A 26,065-nucleotide genomic window follows, 5' to 3' on the forward strand; every position below is an offset into this window, starting at 1 on the left:
CCGATACGGCAGGTAGTGAAGACGTACCCTTTGAACAAAAACAAGACTGTTTCAGTATAATACAGAGGAGGGACAGGCACACTGGATCATTTGCTGAGGAGATATCTTGTGGAGCGGAGGGAGGAGTGTTTTCTTCAATGTTTGGATCAAGGTTTCTGTAAACCAGCCAGATCGCAACAGACTGAACTTTGGGGGGAAAACCTACTTTATTAAATAGGAAATGTAACTATTAATATGTGTAGGCCCTAGTCTGCATTTTATGATTTTGTTTTGTACTGTAACCATTTGTTTACATCACTCTATCTTGTTTCTAATTGAATCTCTAGTCTTCCTTAAATAAACCTTCTTTTGTTTTATTACAAGTGCTGTTTGTTGTACGGGGGTGGTGGTTTAAGGTAGAACTAGTAAACTGGGGTACACTGCTTCTTTCGGGGTACAGGAGCTGGGATTTCCATGAGTAGCCAGTGTCAGGGGCTGGGTATCACAGAGCAACACTGCAAAGGGACTTGCAACTAGAGCGCACCTATTGCTAACCTGCAAGGCAAAGACAGGACTGACCTAGCCTGGAGGAGACAACTTGGCTAACTGGCGGGTGGCTGTAGGGGGCTAACATCCAGCTACCACGGGCAAGGCTTCCTCTCACTAGAGGCAGGAGGAAACAAGGTGACTCACATTGCTAGATAACACAAGAACCACCACTACCCCACCATGGACAGTGTTCATGGAACACGAGCAATTGCACAAAGTTGCCCTCTGAAAACCTCCCACAAAAAAGACAGTTGATAAATTTAAAGGCTCAGCATATCGTTTTATATACCACTCTAATCACTGCGGTATTTGAGCTCTTAACAAGAAAATTAGCCCGTTGTATGCCATGGAGGAGAAGGATATCTGGGTTTTTGCAGGGGGACAGCTTGCTGTGTGGAGATGAGTTTTGCATTTGCACCTGACAGCTATGAACAATTCATAAAAGTTGTTTCAGGAATAGTTTGATTAAGCCATTAAAAGTAACAATAACTGAATCTAATTACCAAGAAGTTTGATATCCTGGGTCTGTGTAGGGAATCATACCACAAGGTAGCATTGTTCTGTGACATCAAACTTTTTAGGCTGGAATATTGTTATTTAAAAATGGAAAGGCATAATGTTATGTTGATTTTTTTAACTGACTGATTTTAACAAATTCCAGTTTCTGATATACCTTCTTTATATAGTCATGTCCTGAAAGTTTATATTGTTTTCAACATAGAAAAGATAAATTATTGATGTTTTTCTGTTGCTTGGATGAGGTCCCTTCCAACTCTAATAATCTATGATTCTATGATATTTGTAAGGCTTTTTTTTTAACCATGCAAGAAATTAGCTAACAGATTACAAAGGGCAACAGTCAAGCTGTCTACACACAAAGTATTGTCAAATGGTGGGAAAAGAGAAATATATTTTTCATCCTATCAACTTCTTTCAGTTGCACTAGGTGTTTACTTATACCTGTAGTAGTTACACATTTCTCAGACAGAAAAGCAATTGTTAAGTTGTCCCTTTGATGGCCCTGATTCAGCTAGATACTTGAAGCATATGCCTAACTCAAAGCATTTGAGTTGCTCCACTGACTTTAGTGGGACTACTCATGTGTTTCAGGTTAGGCACGTCTTCAAGTACTTTGCTGAATAGGGCCCAAAGTTACAATTGTCTAAAGGGAAAAGTTAGATAACTGCAATCCACAGAAGTAGGTCTAGGCCTGATTAAGAACACCATAGGCTTGGTCTACACCTACAACTCAGGTCGATCTAGTTACATTGCTCAGGGTTGTGACAAATTTCACACCCTGTGCGATGTAGTTAAGTTGACCTAACCCACACTGTAGGTGCAGCTAGGTCAAAAGTAGAATTCTTCAATCAACCTGATTTACTGCCTCTTGAGTGGATGGATTTACTATGGAGATGAAAGAGCCCCTTCTGCCGCTGTAGTGTCTACACTGCAGTGCTGCAATAGAGCATGTAGTGTACATACCTGTAGCGTTAAAGGATCTAATCACAATGCGAGAAGGAAGCAACAAAACAAAGCAAAAAAGCCACAGAATGGTAAAAGATTTTATTCAGGCCAAAAAGCATATAATCCTTTTTAAAATGTGGAAATCCAGCCTAAGGGAGACTAGCAAAACAAACCTTAGCAGGGAAAATGTGAACCAGAGATGAAGAAGGCTGTATATCAAAAAGAGAAAGCCTGATTTTTTCCCCTCTCCATTCTTGTCCAGTCATGTCTTTCTCTAGATGAAATATGGTAAATGACTTGTTTAAAAAATAATAGGAGGCCCACAGGATAGCCAGGAAGTCCATTAAAACCACCAGCAGAAAAGGAGAAAAAAAATCACACAAGATAAGGTTATTTGAGAAAACTGATTTCTTTGCACTGATCATCAGAAATAATGATGAAACACCTACTTTGGGATTACTCTTTCCAGGTGAGGAAGAATAAGCCATTGCCAGAGAAACAGGTACAAAAACAATCTTGTAAAATTAAATGACAATAAATACACTATTTCTGTGGGTAAACTAAGTACATGATGATGCCTAAAACTGTTCACTAGCAGATCAAGGGACATGATCATTCCCCTCTATTCAACATTGGTGAGGCCTCATCTGGAGTACTGTGTCCAGTTTTGGGCCCCACACTACAAGGAGGATGTGAAAAAATTGGAAAGAGTCCATCGGAGGGCAACAAAAATGATAAGGGGGCTGGAGCACATGACTTATGAGGAGAGGCTGAGGGAACTGGTCTTGTTTAGTCTGCAGGAGAAGAATGAGGGGGGATTTGATAGCTGCTTTCAACTACCCTGAAAGGGGGTTCCAAAGAGGATGGATCTAGACTGTTCTCAGTGGTACCAGATGACAGAACAAGGAGTAATGGTCTCAAGTTGCAGTGAGGGAGGTTTAGGTTGGATATTAGGGAAAACTTTTTCACTGGGAGGGTGGTGAAGCACTGGAATGGGTTACCTAGGGAGGTGGTGGAATCTCCTTCCTTAGAGATTTTTATGGTCAGGCTTGACAAAGCCCTGGCTGGGCTGATTTAGTTGGGAATTGGTCCTGCTTTGAGCAGGGGGTTGGACTAGATGACCTCCTGAGGTCCCTTCCAACCCTGATATTCTGTGATTCTATGATTTGCTGCCTTCTCATGGCATGCCAGATTTCTAACCAGATTTTTCCAGTCCTTTGTTCCTGTATAACCCAATGTGGCTGGAATATTAGACTGGAAGAGTTTGCAACAAAAACAGTATGCAGCATTCTGGGTTTTTGAGTATATAAGCCATAGCTTCTCCACTTTGTCACCATTGGGGATTTCCCGCCAGTAATGTGTTAGATGGAAACTTCTATTTTCATTGTCTTTGGGGAACAAAGTTTTTCACTTCCTGTGGCCCATGCAGTACAAGGAAGTCCCTCAGGCTACTGCTCAAGTGGATCCACAGTCCTGGATCATCTAGACTTAAGGAACTAAACTCAGAAGCAGCTGTTTCTTGTGCCTCCACCACGTTCTTCTCTGATCTACACTTTTCTTCAGGAATGTGCATGGTTACATCCATTTGAGATGGAGATATGGATGCTGCAGTAGCTGCCAGGTCACCTGCGCTCTGACTGACTGGAACATCAGGCATCTCCTAACCACTCACATCCTCACTGGGGCTGGACGGCTCACCGTGAACATTTGAGTCTATGTATCTCAGGATTGCTCCTTTTTGCTTAGATAGAAAAGCTTCCTTTGCTTTCTTTCTTTTCCTGAATGCTGCCCCAGAGGGGCGTTTTCTTCTTTCACTCATGACTGCTGTTCTGTGCCAGCTATAGTGGCTTTCAACACTCAGTTGAAGGGGACAAATAAGCAGACTGGTGGCAGGGCCTGAGTGAGGGAAGATATCAGGGTCTTAAGGGCCTAACTGGCTCCTACTACTTCAGTTGACTGCTTGTTCTCTCAAGTGGGTTCAGGGAAGCAGCAGGAAACAGGAAGCTCCCTGAGAAGCTGGTGTTAATCAGTCCAGGCTCCTGGGGGTGCTAGAGAGGTACATAAGAGGCTCTTCCCCCACCCTCCCTGCAGCTCCTGCTGCTTTGTTATTCCCTCTCACCTTTTCTCCTGCCTGCCTGTTATGTCTCTTGAATCCACCATCTCTGTGAATCTAGAGCAGAGAGAATACATATGCACCTGCAGCAGACACAATTTTCTACACTCTGGGTCCTAGTGGCACCCCACCACAGTCTGACACCTGAGGCGGCCACCTCAGTTCACCTCATGGTAAGGCCAGCCCTGGGAGTTTCACAACACACATTCACCACTGGAGGTTATTTGCATCGTCTCTCTCTGTAAAGGAACAATGACATCACCTCTCCTTTGGTTCTGCACACAGGAGCAATATATATGGTATTGTGACCTATAAAACCTTGCTTGAAACAATTCCCTACGACTTGAGGCCGTGTGGAATGAAAGGGATATATTGTTTTGACTTGATTAAAGCTGAAAAGTTGATTTGACATCCTGTTGTCAAGGAAACCAATTCACACACGAAAGAAAACAGTTGTGATGGTATCATTCAGACTATTCAAGTGACCTTAGGATGGGGGGAGGGGGGCAGGGGAGAATAAAGGCTTCCGTTCCAAAGATCTGTATTCAACACGCTTCACCACTGTGAAAATACAGATCATTGCTCTTCATGCTGATTGGGAAGCTGTTTTCAATCTGAAAAGAGCAAAATGCCAGATCTTCTCCAAGGCCATCGGGTCAAATGCCTTGATTCTGGTCATATATGCACAGCTACCACATAACATTTGTTACCTGTATTCACAAGAACTGTAAGACTCAAATAGAAGAAGCTGTGGGGATGAGGAAGGAGTTTCATGCATTGGGTAGATCATAATAATACATGTGTGTGCATGTACACACACACACACACACAGAGCCACCAGGGGCCCAAACATTTTCCTAGAACCACTAATTGAGCTTACATCAAGCCTGGTAACAGCATCCCACAGATTCTTTTTCCTGGGAGATTTCAAGAGTAGCATTTATGCTCTGCCAAACTCCTGGATCCCTGACAAATCAGGTTTCTCTCTAGGACACAGCCCAGAAACTGTCCCGCTATTGAACAACCTTCTCCTGGCCTCGTACAGTGTGACCAACAACCCCTTAATGACAACTGGCAAGGGAGTCTCAGGAATGTCCTGATTCTGGAATGTGCATTCTGATTCACCAAAGAATCAGAGAATCACAGGTTTAGAAGGGACCCTGTGCCAAGACGTAGGATTTGTTGTGTCTAAACTATCCAAGACATATGGTTATCCAGCCTCCTTTTGAAAAGCTCCAGCGAAGGAGCTTCCACAACTTTCCTAGCAGGTCTGTTCCACTGTCCTCTTCCTGAGAGTTATCCCACATTCTATATGCATTTCGTTTTTCTTCCCTAAGTGTTGCACCTTAGATTTGTCTTTGTTGAATTTCATTGAATGTCATGTGAGATTTTAAGTGAAAGCCGAGCCACACTGGTCCTTAATATTGTTGTCAAATGTATGTACAGATACTATGTAAAGTTTATATATATATATATATATATATATATATATATATATATATATATATATATATATATACACACACACACACACACACACACACACTGAAAATATGTTCTTAGATGGAGAAACCGGTCTTCTGACACACAAGAGGTGTTTGTTCACCTGTCTCTCTGTTGGGATATTAAGTAAACATTGTAAGCTAACCTAATGGATACCATTTACATTTGAAGTTATCAAAGAGATGTGAAGTCAACAAGACAGCTCCACACAGGAAAAACAAACCATGGACGGTTATACTGACTCTGGCTACAGACAATGAATTTTGAGGCCATAAGCAGTAGGCAAAGAAAACACTGCCTTATTCTACACCCACAAAGTAAATGGTCAATGCATTTACATTCATGAAAACAGGATCTTAGCCAACCTTGGTTGAAATGCTGCAGAGGACTATGGAGGTAAGATAAATTTCTTTAGACAGGAGATTAACCTGTTAGTTAAATGTAGCATCTAGAAAGTGTTTTATGGTTTTGTTTGATATGTAACCATTTGTTTCCAATATGCTCACTCATTATCACCTGACTCTTGAATCTTTGTTAATAAACTTATTCTGGTTTGCACTATAATGTATCTCAGTGCTGTGATACTAAGCAAGGTGCTTATCCTGAGTTTAGTCATTGAAGCTGGTGTGTACATTCTTCCTTTGGGGACAGCAGACCTGGTATTTCTGTGAGTATTCAGTGGATAAGGGGCTGAACACTACAGGGGAATGCTTCAAAGGGACTCAGGGACTGGGGTGCACTTATTGTTAACCTGCAAGGCAAAGTAAGGGCTGGCAGAGAAGAGTGCTTAGGGTACGTCTACACTTACCTGCCGGTTCGACGCGGAGAGTTCGACTTTTCGGAGTTCGAACTATCGCGTCTGATCTAGACGCGATAGTTCGAACTCCAGAAGCGCCGCGGTCGACTCCGGTACTCCACCTCGGCAAAAGGAGTTGGCGGAGTCGACGGGGGAGCCGCGGAGTTCGACCCCGCCGCGTCTGGACGGGTGAGTTGTTCGAATTAGGGTACTTCGAATTCAGCTACGCTATTCCCGTAGCTGAATTTGCGTACCCTAATTCGAACCCCCTTCTTAGTGTAGACCAGGCCTTAGATGGCTAATAGGCTGGTGGTGTCAGGGAGCTGACACCCAGTTAAGCAGAAGTAAGACTCCTTCATGCTCGAGATGGGGTGGAGGTGATAACAAGGTGACTCACAGTCCTGGATATCCTGAGAACCATCACATATAGGAAAGAAACCTCTGTGCTGCTAGTACTAGATGTCTCTGCAGCCTTCAGCACCATTAGTCAGACAGAGCTGAAGACACATGCAAGACCTTGCAGGAGTAAACAGGGCAGTAGTGTGCTGGATCCACTCATTCCTATCAGTCAGGCCCCAGAGAGACAGGATATATATCTACGTATCATCTTATGTGCAGGATAACAAGGCTTAGTGCTTTCTCTCATCCTCCAACATCTACAAGAGACTACTCAGGGAGACTGTGACTCATGTGCCACCAGTTCATTTTTCTTCTGTCACTGTTCTGCCATCACCAATGCCTGAAGGAACAGGTAAGCCAATGAGTGAAAAGCAGAGAGCTCTAGATCAATGTATTAAAAACAGATGTGATACTAATAAGAATAGGGAAAACATACTAAGGAACTAATGCCAGTGCTCTACCATCACCATTGTTTAAAGGCACAAGACTACAGAACTTTGGAATAATATGAAGCCTCAGAGTCATGCTGAGTCCATTACTATGACAAACAAATGCAAATTGCCACAGTGGCGGTGAACATCTTTTTCTATTTCTGACTGGCCAGGACACTATATCATTTCCTCTCAGATGAGGATCTAGCCACTGACAGCCATGATATCATTCCTCTTGGTTTTATCTCTGCAAGACACTTTGCCTTGGAATGTGACTGCCACAAGAAGGATGCGATTGGTACAGCAAATACCTCAGACAACAAAGGCTGACAACAACATTACACCACTGCTCTGGGAATTGCATTCTCCTCCCATCCAATTTAGAACTTGAGTTTTAAGTCCTGGTCTAGTCTACAAAGCCCTATGGACTGTCTTATATTGGTAGGGGAAGTAGAAGTGGGTGGCAACCTGGGCAGCAGCGACCATGAGCTGGTTGAGTTCGGGATCCTCACAAAAGGAAGAAAGAAGACTAGCAAAATACAGACCCTGTACTTCAGAAAAGCAGACTGACTCCATTAGGGAACTGATGGGCAGGATCCCCTGGGAGGCTAATATGAGGCGTCAAGGAGTCCAGGAGAGCTGGCTGTATTCTAAAAAAGCCTTATTGAGGGTGCAGGAACAAACCATCCCAATGTGCAGAAAGAATAGCAAATATGGCAGGCAACCAGCTTGGCTTAACCGTGAAATCTTTGGTGAGCTTAAACACAAAAAAGAAGCTTACAAGAAGTGGAAACTTGAACAGATGACTAGGGAGGACTATAAAAATATTGCTCAAGCATTCAGGGGTATAATCAGGAAGGCCAAAACACAAGTGGAGTTGCAGCTAGTAAGGAATGTGAAGGGTAACAATAAGGGTTTCTACAGGTATGTTAGCAACAAGAAAAAGGTCAGGGAAAGTGTGGGACCCTCAACGAATGGGGGAGGCATCCTAGTCACAGATGATGTGGAAAAAGCTGAAGTACTCAATGCTTTTTTTACCTTGATCTTCACAGACAAGGTCAGCCCCCACACTGCTGTCCTGGGCAACATAGTATGGGGAGGAGGTGAGCAGCCCTCAGTGGTGAAAGAACAGGTTAAGGACTATTTAGAAAAGCTGAACATGCACAAGTCCATGGGTCCTGATCTAATGCATCCAAGGGTGCTGAGGGAGTTGGTGGATGTGATTGCAGAGCCATTGGCCATTATCTTTGAAAACTAGTAGCGATCAGTGGATGTCCCGAATAATTAAATAAAAGGCAAATATCGTACCCATCTTTAAAAAAGGGAAGAAGGAGAACCCAAGGAACTACAGATCATCAGCCTCACCTCAGTCCCTGGAAAAATCATGGAGCAGGTCCTCAAGGAATCAATTCTGAAGCACTTAGAGGAAAGGAAAGTGATCAGTAACAGTCAGCATGGATTCACCAAGGGCAAGTCATGCCTGACTAACCTAATTACCTTCTATGAGGAGATAACTGGGTCTGTGGATGAGGGGAAAGCACTGGATGTGTTATTCCTTGACTTTAGCAAACCTTTTGATATGGTCTCCCACAGTATTCTTGCCAGCAAGTTAAAAAGTATGGATTGGATGAATGGACTATAAGGTGGATAGAAAGCTGGCTAGACTGTTGGGCTCAACGGGTAGTGATCAACAGCTCGATGTCTAGTTGGCAGCCGGTATCAAGCAGAGTGCCCCAGCGGTTGGTCCTGGAGCCGGTTTTGTTCAACTTCTTTATTAATGATCTGGACGATAGGATGGTTTGCACCCTCAGCAAGTTCAGAGATGACACTAAGCTGGGGGGACAGGTAGATACGCTCTAGGGTCCAGAGTGACCTAGACAAATTGGAGGATTGGGCCAAAATAAATCTGATGAAGTTCAATAAGGATAAGTGCAGAGTCCTGCACTTAGGACGGAAGAATCCCATGCACCGATACAGGCTGGGGACTGGCTGACTAACCGGCAGATCTGCAGAAAAGGACCTGGGGATTACAGTGAATGAGAAACTTGATACGAGTCAACAGTGTGCCCTTGTCTGTCAAGGTTCCTTCCGCACTCTGAACTCTAGGGTACAGATGTGGAGACCTGCATGAGAACCTCTAAGCTTAACTACCATCTTAGATCTGGTTTTGCTGCCACCACCCAAATTATTTATGAGTCATTTGGGAAACTCTGTCTACCTCCCCCACAGAATATTTCCCTCCCAAGTACTATAACTCTTCCCTGGGTAGCCTTGAGAGACTCCTCCACCAATTCTCTGGTGAACACCGATCCAAACCCTTGGATCTTAAAACAAGGAGAAATTAACCATTCCCCCTCCTTTCCCCCCACCAATTCCTGGTGAGTCCAGATCCAACCCCCTTGAATCTTAAAACAAGGAAAAATCAAACAGGTTCTTAAAAAGAAGGCTTTTAATTAAAGAAAGAAAGGTAAAAATCATCTGTGTAAAATCAGGATGGAAAATAACTTTACAGGGTAATCAGATTCATAGAGCCCAGAGGAACCCCCTCTAGCCTTAGGTTCAAAAAGTTACAGCAAACAGAGGTAAACGCTCTTAGCAAAAGGAACATTTAAAAGGTGAGAAAACAAAGATAAAACTAACACGCCTTCCCTGGCTGTTACTTACAAGTTTGAAATATGAGAGACTGGTTCAGAAAGATTTGGAGAGCATGGATTGATGTCTGGTCCCTCTTAGTTCCAAGAGCGAACAACCCCCAAAACAAAGAGCACACAAACAAAAGCCTTCCCCCCACCAAGATTTGAAAGTATCTTGTCCCCTTATTGGTCATTTGGGTCAGGTGTCAGCCAGGTTACCTGAGTTTCTTAACCCTTTACAGGTAAAAGGATTTTGGTATGTCTGGCCAGGAGGGATTTTATAGTGTTGTACACAGGAGGGCTGTTATCCTTCCCTTTATAGTTATGACAAAGGCTAACGTCATATTGGGCTGCGTTACTAGGAGTGTTGCCAGCAGGTTGAGGGAAGTGATTATTCCCCTTTATTTGGCACTGCTGAGGCCACATCTGGAGTACTGTGTCCAGTTTTGGGCACCCAATACAGAAAGGATGTGGACAAATTGGAGAGAGTCCAGTGGAGGGCAATGAAAATGATCAGGGTGCTGGAACACATGACTTATGAGGAGAGGCTCAGGGAACTGGGCTTATTTAGTCTGCAGAAGAGAAGAGTAAGAGGGGATTTGACAGTAGCCCTCAACTACCTGAAGGGGGATTCCAAAGAGGATGGGGCTCGGCTGTTCTCAGTGGTGGCAGATGACAAAACAAGGAGCAATGGTTTCAAGTTGCAGTGGGGGAGGTCTAGGCTGGATATTAGGAAACACTTTCACTAGGAGGGTGGTGAAGCATTGGAATGCGTTAGCTAGGGAGGTGGTGGAATCTCCATCCTTAGAGGTGTTTAAGGTCAGGCTTGACAAAGCCCTGGCTGGGATGATTTAGTTGGGAATTGGTCCTGCTTTGAGCAGGGGGTTGGACTAGATGACTTCCTGCAGTCTCTTCCAATCCTAATATTCTATGATCTTGCAGATCACCTCATCCTCTGCCATCTGCAGACATAGTTGTGGGATGACACAGTTGCAAAGACCCTGGTTTAGACTGTCAGATATAGGAAGTGGAGTATTTTTTTTTTATTTTTTTTTAGCAGTGAGACCTCCATTAGGTCTGAACCTCAACTTGCCTGTCTTCAGATTAATTATAAAGCACTCCTCTTTGATAAAGCCTTTCTGCAGGAACAACAGCCAAATCATATTATATATATGATATAATACACACATGATATATGGTATATATACACACACACACTCACACACACCCCTCTGAACGTCTGGGGAACAGGAAGAAAAAAAACCTTTCAGGACTATTTATGCTTTCTTTGTTTGCAGTATTGTTATAGCCATATTGGTTCCAGGATATGAGGGAGACAAGGTGGGCAAGGTAATATCTTTTATTGGACCAATATCTGCTGGTGAGAGAGACAAGCTTTCAATCTCAACAGAGCTCTTCATCAGGTCTGGGAAAGGTAATCAGAGCATCACAGCTACATACAAGGTGGAAGAGATTGGTAAGCATAAGAAGATAAAACATGTTGCAAGAAACCATTCAAAATGAAGTGGGCAATTGAGACCTCGGCAGTCATAGGACAAAAGGGAATTAGTGGGTTACAGATTGTTGTAATGAGACATAAAACCAGTATCTCTATTGAGTCTATGTTTTCTTTGTAATTATTGGTCAGTATTTATATATCAAAGTAATAAGCACATTGGAAATACCAAGGATAGAGAGAACCTGGAAGTCATTATTTCCACTCAGGATAGAAACAAATGGAAGGCAAACTGCAGTTCCACCACTATTATAACAATACAAAACTTACACTACCAATGTGGGATTCAAAGAAATGTGAAATTATTGACTTTAGGGAAGTCCCTGTGTACTGTTCCTGAGGTGTAGTCCCTCCTCAGCACTAGTGAGGGGTTAACTACAGATGGAGGACAAGGGAAAGAGGTGTGCAATTTTTACTTTTTACTTCATGGTATTTTAAAAATGGATATTTTTGTACAGATATGGAGTAAGAGATTTTAACTCAAATTCACAGTATTTTGCAAATGTGATTTTTTCTTAAATTAAATTAAATTTTGGTAAACGTTTCCTTGTCTCTCAGTGAAAACTCAAAATCACATAGGTGACCGGCACGTAAACTGAAGCAACTTTAAAGGCACTTCCTCTCCTCATCAGTTCAATGTTCACATGAGAGAAGAGATATATTTTCCTTTGTGCTGCTGCTACCAACACCCTTATTTTACCAGGTTGGTAGCTTTGTAAAGGCCTGAGAAAGACTGAGTTCTAGGTGAAATTGTCTGTATGTTCAATGTTAGGACTTGTTTATATGGAGATACTCAAGAAAGGGAAGGTGAATCAACTAAAGGTGTGAAGTCGATGCACATCAGTGTGTTAACTTCCATCTGGATGCTTTTATTCAGGAGCAAAGTGGCATTAGTTCAATGTCACTGAGTCCTGATCTATACTGGGGGGGGGAGGAAATCGATCTAAGTTATGCAACTTCAGCTAGGTGAATAATGTAGCTGAAGTTGACGTACTTAGACCTACTCACCGTGGTGTCTTCACTGCCGTGAGTCGACTGCTGCCACTCCCCCGCTGACTCTGCCTGCACCTCTCATGGCGCTGGAGTACAGGAGTCAACAGGAGAGGGCTCGGGGGTCGATTTATCGCGTCTAGACTAGACGCGATAAATCGACCCCAGCTGGATCGATCGCTGCCCGCTGATCCGGCAGGTAGTGTAGACATACCTTAAGTTGCAAACCAACAAGGAAACTGTAGCAACAACAAACAGAATAAAGGAAGGGTATTTATTGCTGGCTTACCCACAAACAGGTCCATACTCCGTGATCAGTTTTGTATGGTTTTCCCAAAAGCCCTGAGTAAAGAGAAGGAGAGATACCACAGTATTATCATCAACTCTATATGATATTACCAGGACATTTGAGATCCTAGAATGCAGGGTTATCAACATTTGTGATATCTGGTGTTTTTCTTAAATCCTAGCTCCTGGAGTAATGTTACTATATGAGAACCTCAGCTTTCATTTAAGAAAAAACACCACCACAACAACTTTCTGGTTCTCCAGGTTGCAGAAAGACACTTGAAAATGTGAGCTCCAGCAGCTCAAAAACGCAAATACAAGACCAAAGAAAATTTAAAAAAAAATGTAAGCCAATCTTATGATTTTGGGGCCTGACTCATAATCTTTGTATGTTTGTGGTTGGAAATGCGGAAAATGGAGAAACTAATAGAGAGTAGGAATATGACTTATTCATTGCACACAAGAGAAATAAAGGAAGCATGAAAAAAAAAGTAAAAAAAAAACAAAAAACGCAACAACCCATCAATAAAACATTATCTCACAAATAAAAAATCCCTGCTTGGTTTGAGTTTAATGCTAAGTAGTCACTGGGGATAAACAGAAAAATTAAACAGCTTTATTTTAACAGACTTATTTTGAATTTTTACTTTTTGTGTTTCACTCTCATAATTGAAGAAAATTGGTATCCATTTAGATAAAGAAATTTGTCACTATATTAAATTGTTACCATGCTACATAAATACAATTTGAGTGGCAGGAGGGGAGGTATATAAAGTGCTTCCCCAAAAGTGAAGCAACAAACATCCCTCCTAGGGTGACCAGATGTTAAGGGGAAAATATTGGGACCACCACGGCGGGGTTTTTTGTTTTGTTTTGTTTTTTTAATATTACAACACTCACCTGTCCGGGAGTTCGGCGGAGAGCCCTTCAGTCGCGGATGGTCTTTGGTCTATTTCGGCAGGGGGTAATAAAACTTGCCACCAAAGACAGAAGCACCCGCCGCCGAAATACCGCCGAAGACCATGCACAACTGAAGGACCCTCCGCCGAATTGCCGCCGAAGTCCAGGAAACAAAATATTGGGACAAATGGTGTCCCAAACGTACTCTGGTCGGGATGCGGGACAAACTCCTCAAAATTGGGACAGTCCCAATTTTATTGGGACGTCTGGTCACTCTAATCCCTCCCATGATTAAGACAAAACTACAGTATTCAGAAAATCATACAGTATCACTTAGATAGGGAAAGTAACTGCATTATGACCTTGCTAATCTTCATTTCTATAATTCATGGGCTATGTCGATTCTCAGCCAAGATTCACTAGCAAAATGGTGCATTGAGGTCTCAGATGAAGACTTTGCTATTTTACAACATACTATGGAATATTGGCTAGAACAGTATGAAATATAAATAATTAAAATTAAACCATAGACAACATAAATGTATGAAACACAATGTAATGCAGTATCTGTGCTTTGTTGTTGCTTGTTTGCACTGAAATAATTAAAAAAATCTGGCAGTTGGCAAGGGATCTCCCATTTAATAGAGCAAATTAAATATTTTTTTCTACTAAAGATAAAATTAAATACAATTCTTTCTAATAGGGTTTTTCAAATTCTTAAAGTGAATCCACTGTTGAACTTTTTATTTTTTTAATCGCTGGGTTTTTAACGTGTGATTTGTTCCATGGAACTGAGTTACCACCAATTTGGCAATCGTGTTTATTTGTGTTCTAATTATATAACAGAAAGATAGAGTAAAAATATCAGCGAGCATAATGACTTTAGATTTTAAAAAACATAATGATGAGAGGAGATGAAATTTTAAAAGGGACAATTTAGGCTGGATGTCAGGAAAATCTTCCTGAGCCATGAGATGAGTGAGGTAATATCTTTTATTGGACCAACTTCTGCTGGTGAGAGAGACAAGCTTTCGAGCCACACACAGCTCTTCTACAGGTCTGGGGAAAGAATTTCCAGCCTTATAGCAAAATGCAAAATGAAACCGGTTGTTTAGCTTATGTACTTAGCACATATTGTAAGAGACCATTCAAGGTAGAGTGGCTCGAAAGCTTGTCTCATCACCAGCAGAAGTTGGTCCAATAAAAGATATTAGCTCACTCACCTTGTCTCTCTAACATACTGGGACCCACACGGCCCACAACTACACTCCGTAGAACAATGGAAGAGATAGGAAAGTCTTTCTGAAAGAAAGAGTTCTATTACCCTGTCAGCTAGCACTGATTCAGTCTTCACTGGCAGGGCTCCAATAAACACTAAAGCTTAGGTCCCCTGGCACAACTCCCAACCAAGGAGTGTGGTGGAAACACCACCTTGTCCTTCCCCTTAAGTGAATCCTGCCTGAAGCACAGTAAGCCTTGCAGGTGAAGGGAGGTGCATTTGCAACTTCTTTGCACCCGTTGAGGTGAATTTGGCCCTACGAGTTATTATTGTAGGGCTGCCCAGGATTGTAACTGCACTAATAGTCTGCACATATACCATGACTGAGCATCTACAAACCACTGAGCAGCTGTTTTACAAAGAAACTGAGGCAGGAAGCTTTAGCTGACTTGCCAAATGCCACACGCTGTATTAGTTGCAGAGCTAAGATTAGAATTTAGGAGCTCTACCTCCTAGTCATGTACTCAGTGCATTACCTACTGCTATAGCAGCAGCTGAAGAACAATGGGGGGTGATGGAGTGGGGGAAGTGAAAGACTATAGTTTTTCAGGAACCAGAAGTGAAATGTAGCATAGAGTATGCCATTTTTAATGATACCTAAGTGCATGAGTGTTGACCTTGAAGTTACCACTTTAAATAATGTGTCACAATACCTAATTGTAAAAAAGTGGGCAGCTATGCTGTTCCAAGTTAGAAAAATCACTTCTCCTTTCTCGTTTTCTGAAAGGCTGCAGAATGTGACTGATCACAAATACCACCTCAGGAAAAGGTTTTTAAATTGCACTTGGCCCTCCCAATTAGCTGCCTTCCTACTGATGGGCCATTATCAAAGAGATAACACATGCATGCAAGCTGAAGGATTCCTTTCCTGAGGAAGGCATATTTAGCAGCAACTGGTACACCATGGAAACAGCAGCTGAAGTGGTTTAACTGCCTGAAACCCAGAAAGCTTTTTCTTTACATGGTTTGTGCCAGTTTCCCCACAGGATGTTTACATTCTCTCCTTTCTTTGACTGATTGTAAGTTATCAAATGTATCTGTGTACAAAACAACTCATAGGGCCAAATTCTGCTCTGACACACACACAGGTAGAACTCCCGCTGAAGGAAATGAGAATTACAGCTGTGTCAGCAAAATGTGGCCACGAGGAACCACCTTACGAGATTTCATGTTAAGATTTCAGACTCTGCAGCACATAAATCAGGGAAATCAGAAAGGAAAAAGTGGACTCAAGTCTCCATTTTTAAAAGTGGATTCTCCCTGTCAAGGCTGAATCCCTATTCTGTCACTTTGAGTACAGAAGATGGGGGCCCGCAAGGATTCTAAAAATTAATACTTGCCACTCCAGGCTTGTATTAAACTCCCAAGGTTACAGCGGCAAGTATTAATTTTTAGAATCCTTGCGGGCCCCCACCTTCTGTACTCAAAGTGACAGAATGGGGATTCACCACTCCCACCATGTCAAGGCTGAATCCCCACTCTGTCACTTTGAGTACAGAAGGTGGGGGCCCGCATGAATTTTGACACAGAGCAGCAATGCTGTAAGTAGGAATGCTGTGTAAGGTTTGAACCAGGTATAAAAAAAAGTATCTTCCATACCTAGAAAAAATTATTTGGATTGGGACTGTTTATTTAGACACAATCAGATTTATTTCTTATTTTGGCTTGTGGATCTCCTCTGTGCTAACCCCTAATGCTTTTGTTTGCTTGTAACCTTTAAGGTGAACCCCCAAGAAAGCTAGTTTGGGTGCTTAATTTTTGGAATTGCTCTTTCAAAAAAATCTAGCAAAAGACTAAGTTCCAGATGTATTTTTTTCCTTTTTGTTTTTAACAAAAATTTACCTTTTTTAAGAACAGGATTTGATTTTTGGTGTCCTAAGAGGTTTTGGCATGTTGTTTGATTAGCTGGTAGCACAGTTAATTTCCTTTGTTTTCTTTCTCAGCTCTTCCCCCCGGGGGGGGGGGGTGAAAGGGCTTGAGGGTACCGCACAAGGAGGAATTCCCAAGTGTTCCTTCCTGGGTCCAAGGGTTTTTTTTTTACAGCGAACTGGCTGGCTGGGTGTCAGGGGCAGCTCCAGGCACCAGCACGCCAAGCGCGTGCTTGGGGCGGCAAGCCCCGGGGGGCGCTCTGCCAATCGCGCGAGGGCGGCAGGCAGATTGCCATCGGCGGCATGCCTGTGGAGGGTCCCCTGGTCCCGCGGCTTCAGCGGACCTCCCGCAGGCGTGTCACTGAATCCGCGGGACTGGGGACCTCCCGCAGGCAAGCCACCGAAGGCAGCCTGCCTGCCGTGCTTGGGGCGGCAAAATACCTAGAGCCGCCCCTGCTGGGTGTCCATCGAAGGGAGCTACCCCCCACTTCATTTATCACACTCCCAGAGAAGGGTATCCCAGGATTTCCCCACCAACACTGCATTCACTGGGTTACTTCTCCGGACTCTCAAAAGACCTGTGTTGCTGAGACCTTCCCCTCCAGTTGAGAATGGACAGAGGCATCTCTGTATGGAGTCCTGTATCCAATGTTTTCAGAAATGGCCACTAGGTTTTGTACCTCTCAATTTTTGAATGCTAAGCATAAGACATTGTGGGCCTGTTCTTCTGAGGTGCTGAGCACCTGCAGTTCTCATAGACCAGTGTTTCTCAAACTGGGGTTGCCGCTTGTGTAGGGAGAGCCCCTGGCGGGCCGGGCTGGTTTGTTTACCTGCCCTTTCCGCAGGTCCAGCCGATCGCGGCTCCCGCTGCGGATGGGGCAGGTAAACAAACCGGCCTGGCCCGCCAGGGGCTTTCCCTACACAAGCGGTGACCCCAGTTTGAGAAACATTGTCATAGACAACAAGTGGAGTCCTGAGGACTCAGCACTTCTAAAAGGTCAAGGTGATTCAAGCTGATCACCAGAAAAATGGAGGCATCAAAATTCTGTGGCCACTCTGGAAAATGTTGGTGCTCTGCAATTTGACAACAGATCATATGACTTGTGAAATTAACTAGGATCCTTGATCTCAGGGTAAAATGGTTTTATTGACAGCACATGCACTGGGATGCAGTACAGGTCTGTCATTGCCAACAGCTCAAGAATTTGTTAACAAAAGAATTTCTACAGGAAAAGCTTCTTCTAGAACATAGGGTAGCCCAGGGTACTTAAATGAGAACACAAGGGGTATTGGACCACATGTTAATGGCAATGCACCATTAAATGAGCAGCATTCTAATTTAAGAACAACAGAGAACAGATTTATTTTATTACATGTTTATGAAAAGTATCACATTGACAGAACTGGAGACAGCATTCCCCTCACAACACATGAAGCATAAGCAACAGCAGTACAAGCTTCCTTGCATTGCCCTGTAAAATTGCCTCAACTCTGGCCTGAAATGAACATCTCTGGGGTTTCATGCCCATTCAAATGTTGGCTTGAGAACATCAGTTGTAGTGTTATCTGATGCCAACACCTGTTCATGAGGGACTGGACAGACACCAAGTCTCCTCACCTAGGCCACTGAAAAGGTCACCACCAAGATAGTCTGGATTCAAACCTATGACCTAGAAGCCAAAGGCTCCATATCCCATTACTAACCCCATGTGCTTTTCGGTCCCCCAGTCATATGTTGTATTTTGTGTCATGATGATATTCTTAACTGGAGCATCACTATTTAAATATCCATATCAAATAAAGAGACAAAATCCATATATCTATCCACTTACATCAGGTAACAGAAACTAATAGCATGTAGGGCTAGGACTTTTAAAAGGAGCCCAAGGGAACTAGGTACCAATTCCCATTGAAATCCAAAGGGTTTTGTGTGCCTACCACCCAAATGATAAAATATATTTCAACACATGAGCTAGCAACACTTGAATTATACTAAGGCCAGAGCTCACTTTTAAGGAATGACTCCCTGGATGGTTCAATCTCCCCAGTAATAATCATAGAAGAAACACTAGGAGGCCAGCAGACAGCAAGGAAGAGAACCAGAGTGAATTTCTATCCAGCACTATTCTAAACCATGTACATAGTTTGTTTCCTTTGATCATCATTCCTAATAGCTGTCCTTTGTGTGTAATTTGGTTTAATTTATGTGTGTGCCATTTCAGATTTTAAAAAACATATATAAGCCTTCCAAATTTATTAAAAACAGCCTTCCTACCCTTTATAGTTATTGAGAGGTTAGTGTTATGCAATTATGTTAATGCTCATTTGTAAAGGCTAATTAACTGAATGCTAATTGAATCTGCATATGAAAATTAGGACAATGTGTTCTCATTATACAATTATAAAAAATTACCTGAACTAAATATCAAGAAAACTGTAAATTATTTTTTACCTTTTTAGATCTTTATAAAAAGTTAAAAGGGAAGGGGTTTTTCGCCATAATACTATCTATTAACAATGGCCTTTGCTTTGCAAAGAACTGGCTAGACACAACCCTGAGTTGCTTCTACAATCCTTTCATTTTGAAATGACTATTTTCCCCCTTTGATGCTCTTTTAACCAATGCTTTATAGTCACGATTCCTTTCCCAGGACAAAAGCTTTAATTGTATCTTTGTCTAGGGTCCAAACCAATGCCACCCAATATATTAGATGGCATGAGATGATTCAGTCAATAGCCAATACCTTGCCCCAAAAGCCCAAACCCATCACCTCTGCAACACAGCATACACAAGGCTAGATAACAGGCTATCACCGAACTAGCCTTTCACCCCAGGAGACATAGGGTCAAATTCTCTTTCAAGTCACAAGGAGAAATGAATCTAGTCTCTCTCTCTCTGTGTCTGTTACAAAACAAAGACACAGTTAGCAACAACCATCAGCCTTTGCTCAAGAGAGCCAGAGACTGTAATATCAAGGGCTGCAAGAGGGAATTACTAATTACATCACCCTTACTAATATTAGTTGAATCTCCCAATTAACCAGGTTAAGACATTCATTCAGCGCATTAGTAATTATAACCTCACTTTCTCCCTACCTCCACTTTCAGATGTGCATTTATCTTGTGTCTCAAGGTCTCATTGCACTTTAAATTAGGTTAGCCTCACAACACCCCAGAGATAGGTAAGTTTAAAGCCTATTTCACAGATGTGGAAAGTGAGGTTCAAGATTAAGTAATTTGCCAAATGTCACACAGAAAGTCAATGGCAGAGCTGGGAACAGGACCCAAGTTTCTGCTTCCCAGCCCTGTGACTTACAAAACCATTCTTTCTCCTCCAACTTTCATAGGAATACAGGACACTATACCAGATTGAAGCATCAACAGCCCTTCAGGTTTGATGTTCTCCTTTACCTATGGCTATGTCTGAAACTTAAACAAAGGGAAGTCAGAGTCAAAACCCATACATCCAACCAACTGTGCACTATTTTACATAGAGGGAGATTTCTTTCTGACCCCTGTGTTCAGCATGAGATTCAATTACCCTTATCTTAATATGCATGACCACAAATGTAATTAATCATAAAATTATCCAGACCTTTTACAAAAATCCAGCTCACTGATTTCCTGCAGTGGTGAATTCTCCAGGCAGACTACACTGTGTGGACTTTTATTTGTTTGGAAGTTAACTGCCATTAACTTAGATCTGATATGTGGTTGTAACTGCAATTTCACTGTTTATTACTTGTATCTGTGGTTCCCAAATTTATTAGTACTGCAGCTCCCTGACAAATATTTTAAAACATGGTGGCTCCCCACAACCAAATACTGGGTTTTTGGGGTGGGATTTTGGTTTGTTTTAACCAACTCAGCACCCTAGACTCAAGAGCACTGGAGTTGGGACAGTTTTACAATTTTATTCGTAGTTTATTTAATTATATAATCTGATCTAATCTGCGTGTTTAAAACTATAATTTGAAAATATGGATTTCTTGGCATGTTCAAACATAGTCGAAGTATGATTTTAGTGAGAAGAATGGGCCTACTTCAAATTGCACAGTGTTTGGTTAAATCTCTGACTGATTTATGTCTGGCACTTTCTCCAAGTTTAAATTTCTATGTTTAGTTTTCACAGAAATCCTTGTTCAAAACCCAGATTTACAGAGATCACTGGACACAAAAGGAAGCAGCACTTTCATAGCATTATCATGGAGTTCCTCATACTCTCCTTTAACAGAAACCCAGAACTCTTGGTTTGTGAGATTTGAAAATTTGGTCTTCAGTACGTGATCACTTGATAATTCTAAGGTATTTTCTTGAGCCAAGATACTTAAATTTGGAACGGAGACAAGTATTACAAAAAACATTTTTAATCCGATCGGTATCGCCTTCTTCAGCCGCACATTTGCTACCTGTAGGCTGTGCACTTGGTAAAAATTGTTCCATTATACAGAGGCACCTTTTTCTCCTTCAGCCCCCTTCCCCTAGGAAATCTCTCATCTGAAGGCCACTTGCTGGAGTGGAGGGCAAAGCCGGGCTCCCAGTGCCAGCAGCAGCAGTAGCATAAGACACAGACCCACAGATAAAATGCAGAGGATTTTTAAGCCTAGTTTAACAGTATCTTAATTAGAGAAAGAAACCAAAACCGGCAGTATTGGTTAATTTTTATCCCCCAGACACTCATGGCTCTCCCATGAACCCTTCATGGCTCAGTTTGGGAAGCACTGATCTAGATAACACTCAAAGAGCTCCTAGGTGCTTGTTTCTTTCTTTCTTTATTTAGATTTATAAAAATTTGCATACCCCAAAAAACACACCTATCCTCATCTCTAGGTTCTTTTGCCAAAAACAGAAGTCCTAGCATACAGTATGACTGCAAGTCTGAAGAGAAAATAACTATTTGTGGAGGACCACATCAGGGGCCTTACAGACTCACTGCAGATTGTATATTGTGATTTCCGATGCTCTTGTAAAAAGCCAAAGTGGAAACAATAGAAAAAGGAATGACTGATCAGTTTTCATTATACCCAACGTAATCCTAACAATCTCAGTTAAACCTCATGTAACTCTTCTCCTTTCTGATATAAATATAATCCTAGTCTCCACAGTCTCTCTGGTGAGTAAATGTTGTTAATTCTCTTTGTTGATCTTCTTTCAGGGAAGTGGAATCACATTTTTATAATACCACCTTGCTCTTATATATCACTTTACATCTATATATCCCAAAACAATTTAAAAAGGAGGTCAATATCAATATCCCCATTTTACAGATGAAACTGAGGCACAGACACAGGAAGCTAATTGCCCATTGTCACTCAGCAGGCCTGTGGCAAAGCCAGCACTAGAACCAAGGTATTCTGTGTCCCAGTCCAGTGTTCTACCCACTAGGACACACAGTCTCCTTTAACAGCCATTGGATATTCTGACTAAAATGCAAACTTCTTAATGGTATTATAGAGATAGACAGGCATAAATGATGGCTAAATCATCATTCCAAAAGCAATCTTAGCACAATATGATCCCATGCTGCAAACAGACTGCTGCTCAGGAAAGGAAAGCCGACTCCTTTCCTAACTATGGAGGATTCATAGGTGCTGTACAAATGCAGCAAATGTAGACCACAGTTTTGAGAGCAAACTGCTAAGAATAGGTTTGATGTTGGCTAGGAGGTTGGCTGGGTGCAGCCTTAAAAGTCCTGTGACTGAATTCCAAATCGTTGTTGAAAACGGACTTCTTAGCCTTCTAATCTTTCCTATTAGCACGGGGAAGACTGGAAAAGGGATTCCTGTCTTGCTGTTATTATTGCTAATAGCAATTAGGGATTCCACTTTAGCTCTGGTAGTAGATTTCTCTGCTTTTTGATCCCGGGGTCCTCCCCTCCCCAGTTTGGATCTTAGCAACAGTGGATTCCTTTCAGACTAAAAAAAAGATAAAATAATACTGTGCAATGGGATTGTTGGCATACTGCAAAGGGACCTCAATGCAATCACACGAGAGACTACAAGGCTCTGTACAATAACTGGGGCCATGTGTACATCTCTTACCTCTTCAATAACATAATTAGAACTAGGACTCTAGTGCTATTCACATTTTTTCTTACCATGCAAACCTTCGGGTAGGGTATGGGCTCATTTAACCCTATGCAAGGACCAGCACCAGACCTGGTCTTTACTTGGATGGGAGGCCTCAAAAGAAAACTCAAGCACTGCATGAAGCGATGTTACGTATTTAGTAGGGGGTAGTCTCTGGGACTCTTTTGAAGCAATTCACCAGCATTTTGCTAGAAAACGCTGTGTTGGTGAAACGAGAGACTTAAAATCAAAGCCACTCTATTACCTGTGGTCACTGAAAAGCCCACGTCCAAGACTGTGGAAAAAATTCTCGCAGAAACTTAAGATCATTACAAACCTCACCATCTTCCGCTCCAAGTGCAAGGGGCACTTCTTTGACCTCATCTTCTCTAGCACAGATATGTTGAAGTCCTCATTAGCCTGCAATCAGAGCAAATCCATGCCCTACTCCCCTTCCAGCCACTACAGAACTCCGATCCATGCCCTCCCCAAAATCCTCCACTGCGTTAATCACTTGTTCCTGGTCCCTCATAGTGCCCCGGGCACTCCACACCTGGGGACTGGTTTTCCAATGAAAACTGGAATTACACTCAGCTGTGAGAGCCCTTAACGCAAGACTGTTTCTTATTTTCATGTCCCGTATGTCCAAAATATTGTGTTTTATCCTGTTATTAAACATGAGTTTTTTAAATTAAATGAGTCTTTACTTGTGACATACATACATACATCGCTCAGAGCTAACATTGAAACACATTGGCTGTATGTAGGAATATTTGCTCCTTGCAGTTAATGCTCAAGAAGCAATCACTACAGGGATAATTCATGGTAGCAAGTAAACATTGTCTGGCCGAATGCATGACATACCGACACATTATTGGGAATCATTGTCAAAATACTCCTTCAAAGCCTCCCTGATCTGAATAGCCTCCTGCTGTGCCCTTCTAATAGCCCTTGTATCTGGCTGCTCAAAATCAGCAGCCAGCCAATCAGCCTCAGTGGCCTGCCCCTGGGGAAACTTTTCCCCCTTTGATTCATAAATATTATGCAGAGTACAGCAGGTTGCAATGACTATCGGAATATTTTCCTCATTGAAGGCTAACCAGCCAAAAAAACAGCACTGGCAACCTTTTAATTGGCCAAAGGCACGTTCAACGCTCAGTCGGCACCTGCTGACCTTGCTGTTGAAGCATTCCTTGCTGTGGTCTAGATTCCCGGTGTAAGGCTTCATGAGCCACAGGAGCAAGGGGTACGTGAGGTCTCCAAGGATCACTATGGGCATTTTCACATCCCCATTGGAATCTTCTGGTCTAGAAAGAAAGTCCCAATGTGCAGTTTTCTATCGAGTTCAGTGTTCTGAAAGATGCGTGCATCATGCACCTTCCCTGACCACCTGTATCGATGTCAGTGAAATGGTCAAGGTGATCCACCAGCACCTACAAAACCATGGAGAAGTAGCCCTTTCAATTGACGTACTCCAACACAAGATGGCTGGGGGCCAAAATTGGGATATGCGTTCCATCTACTACCCCACCGCAGTTAGGGAATCCCATCGCCTCAAAGCCATCAATTTTTTCCTGTACATTACCGAGAGTCACAGTCCTTGTAGCAGGAGGCGATTAATGGCCCTGCACACTTGCATCACCGCAGCCCCCACAGTGGATTTTCCAACTCCAAACTGATTCATCACTGACCAGTAGCAGTCCGGAGTTGAAAGCTTCCACACAGCGATCGCCAGTCACTTTTTCACAGTGAGGGCAGCTCTCATTCTGGTGTCCTTGCACCGCAGTGCAGGGGTGAACTCCACACACAGTTCCAGGAAGGTGGCTTTGCATACTGTAAGTTCTGCAGCCACTGCTCGTCATCCCATAGGTGCATCATGATGCAATTCCACCACTAAGTGCTTGTTTTCCAAGCCCAGTACTGACAGTCCACTGTGGCAAGGTGGCCCGTGAATGAAAACAGCAATCTTGAATTATTTGTTTCCATGGCAGACAGCAGGGAAGGCATCACTGATTTACTCTCTGTTTCGCAGCTCATGTAACACTGCAGGACCAGCTGCGTTGTGTTCACAATGCTTATCACCACTCTGGTCAGCAGTTCAGGATCCATGCTGTCAGGTAGAGATGGCAGGCTCACAGTTTATAAGGGCTGTTGAAAAACAGCGTGAAACAAAGTAGGAAGCCCATGGAATGATGGGACGGAAAGAACTGGGATGATGCATGATGCACCAAAATCCATTCCCAGACCTCTCAGCGGCAGAGGGTGGTAAGTTGTACAGTGGGATAGCTACCCACAAAGCAATACTCTCTCTGTTAATGTAAGAGCAATAACTGTGGATGCACTCAACTGAAACAAGGAGCATTGTGTGGAAGTGCTCCACCAGTGTTATTCAATCGACTTATGATTGTTGACAAAACTTAATCTGACTTAACTCTGTAGTGTAGACATGGCCTTAATAAATAACTCTCCGGCCCAAAAAAACAAAATACTACCCTGCACACCTAATTCTTCCACTGGCAATGGGCTGGGAGAAAACAAACCGCACATGACAGATGTTAGTCATATTGCTTAACCCGCTACTGGAAGCTGATCATATACTACAGTGATGTGAGTGTGGTATAAGAACCTGTGTAGAATAGAACAGATGTGTCACTTTTTGCAACAAAGAAGTGTTGGTCACCATCCTGGCCAAACTTCGAATGGTTAATTACACTTTTCCAGCTATGAAAAAAAATCCCCTGTAGTTTCAGTGGGATAAGTTACTTTTCATGTTCTGCCCTGAACTGCAAGGCAGTGTATAAAGGCTGCTATTTTCCACTCTGGAGGTGGCGGATATGATCCATATATATAAAAAACACATAGTCATGTATAAACTAAGACATTCGTGCCAAAATTTTAACTCACTAACTAGGGGTTGGAGAAAGAAAATGCTGAATTATACTCTGACAGGTCTAATGGAACAGTTACAGTATCCCAATTACCGCACTGACATTTGAGCAGGATCAAGAGAGAGTTGATAAGCACTGCCAGAAAGAGTTGGAAAAGCATAGGGAGACTAGGAAGAAGGCCACTGAGGTAGAAGACAACTGCTGCTCTGAAGAGATAGGGTACAGCAGGAGGGGAACACCCTGACATCAGCACCTCCCTGACCCTCTGCACAGCAAGCAGAAGGGTCCCAGGAGCAGCTGCAGGAGCAATGTGGCTGCAAAGCAGTGTGGTGAGGGGCACCTCAACACACGCTGCTGGATGTGCGTGGTCTGCTAATCAACTGCGCGGTACTTGAGTCTCT

The 26,065-nt window shown here is 42.7% G+C and overlaps 1 protein-coding gene across 6 annotated transcripts in view; it reads right to left on the reverse strand.

The window, feature by feature from the left end:
- Nucleotides 1-26,065, reverse strand: part of TBXAS1 (thromboxane A synthase 1) — a 329,156-nt gene that overhangs the window by 204,073 nt on the left and 99,018 nt on the right. For all 6 annotated transcript variants that reach the window (XM_044988623.1, XM_044988655.1, XM_044988639.1 and 3 more), the window contains one exon: nucleotides 12,663-12,715. In XM_044988623.1, the coding sequence (XP_044844558.1) occupies nucleotides 12,663-12,715 (53 nt within the window). The remainder of the gene's footprint in view (nucleotides 1-12,662; nucleotides 12,716-26,065) is intronic.

This window comes from Mauremys mutica, chromosome 1, assembly GCF_020497125.1.
Source record: "Mauremys mutica isolate MM-2020 ecotype Southern chromosome 1, ASM2049712v1, whole genome shotgun sequence".
Classification (NCBI taxonomy): Eukaryota; Metazoa; Chordata; order Testudines; family Geoemydidae; genus Mauremys; species Mauremys mutica.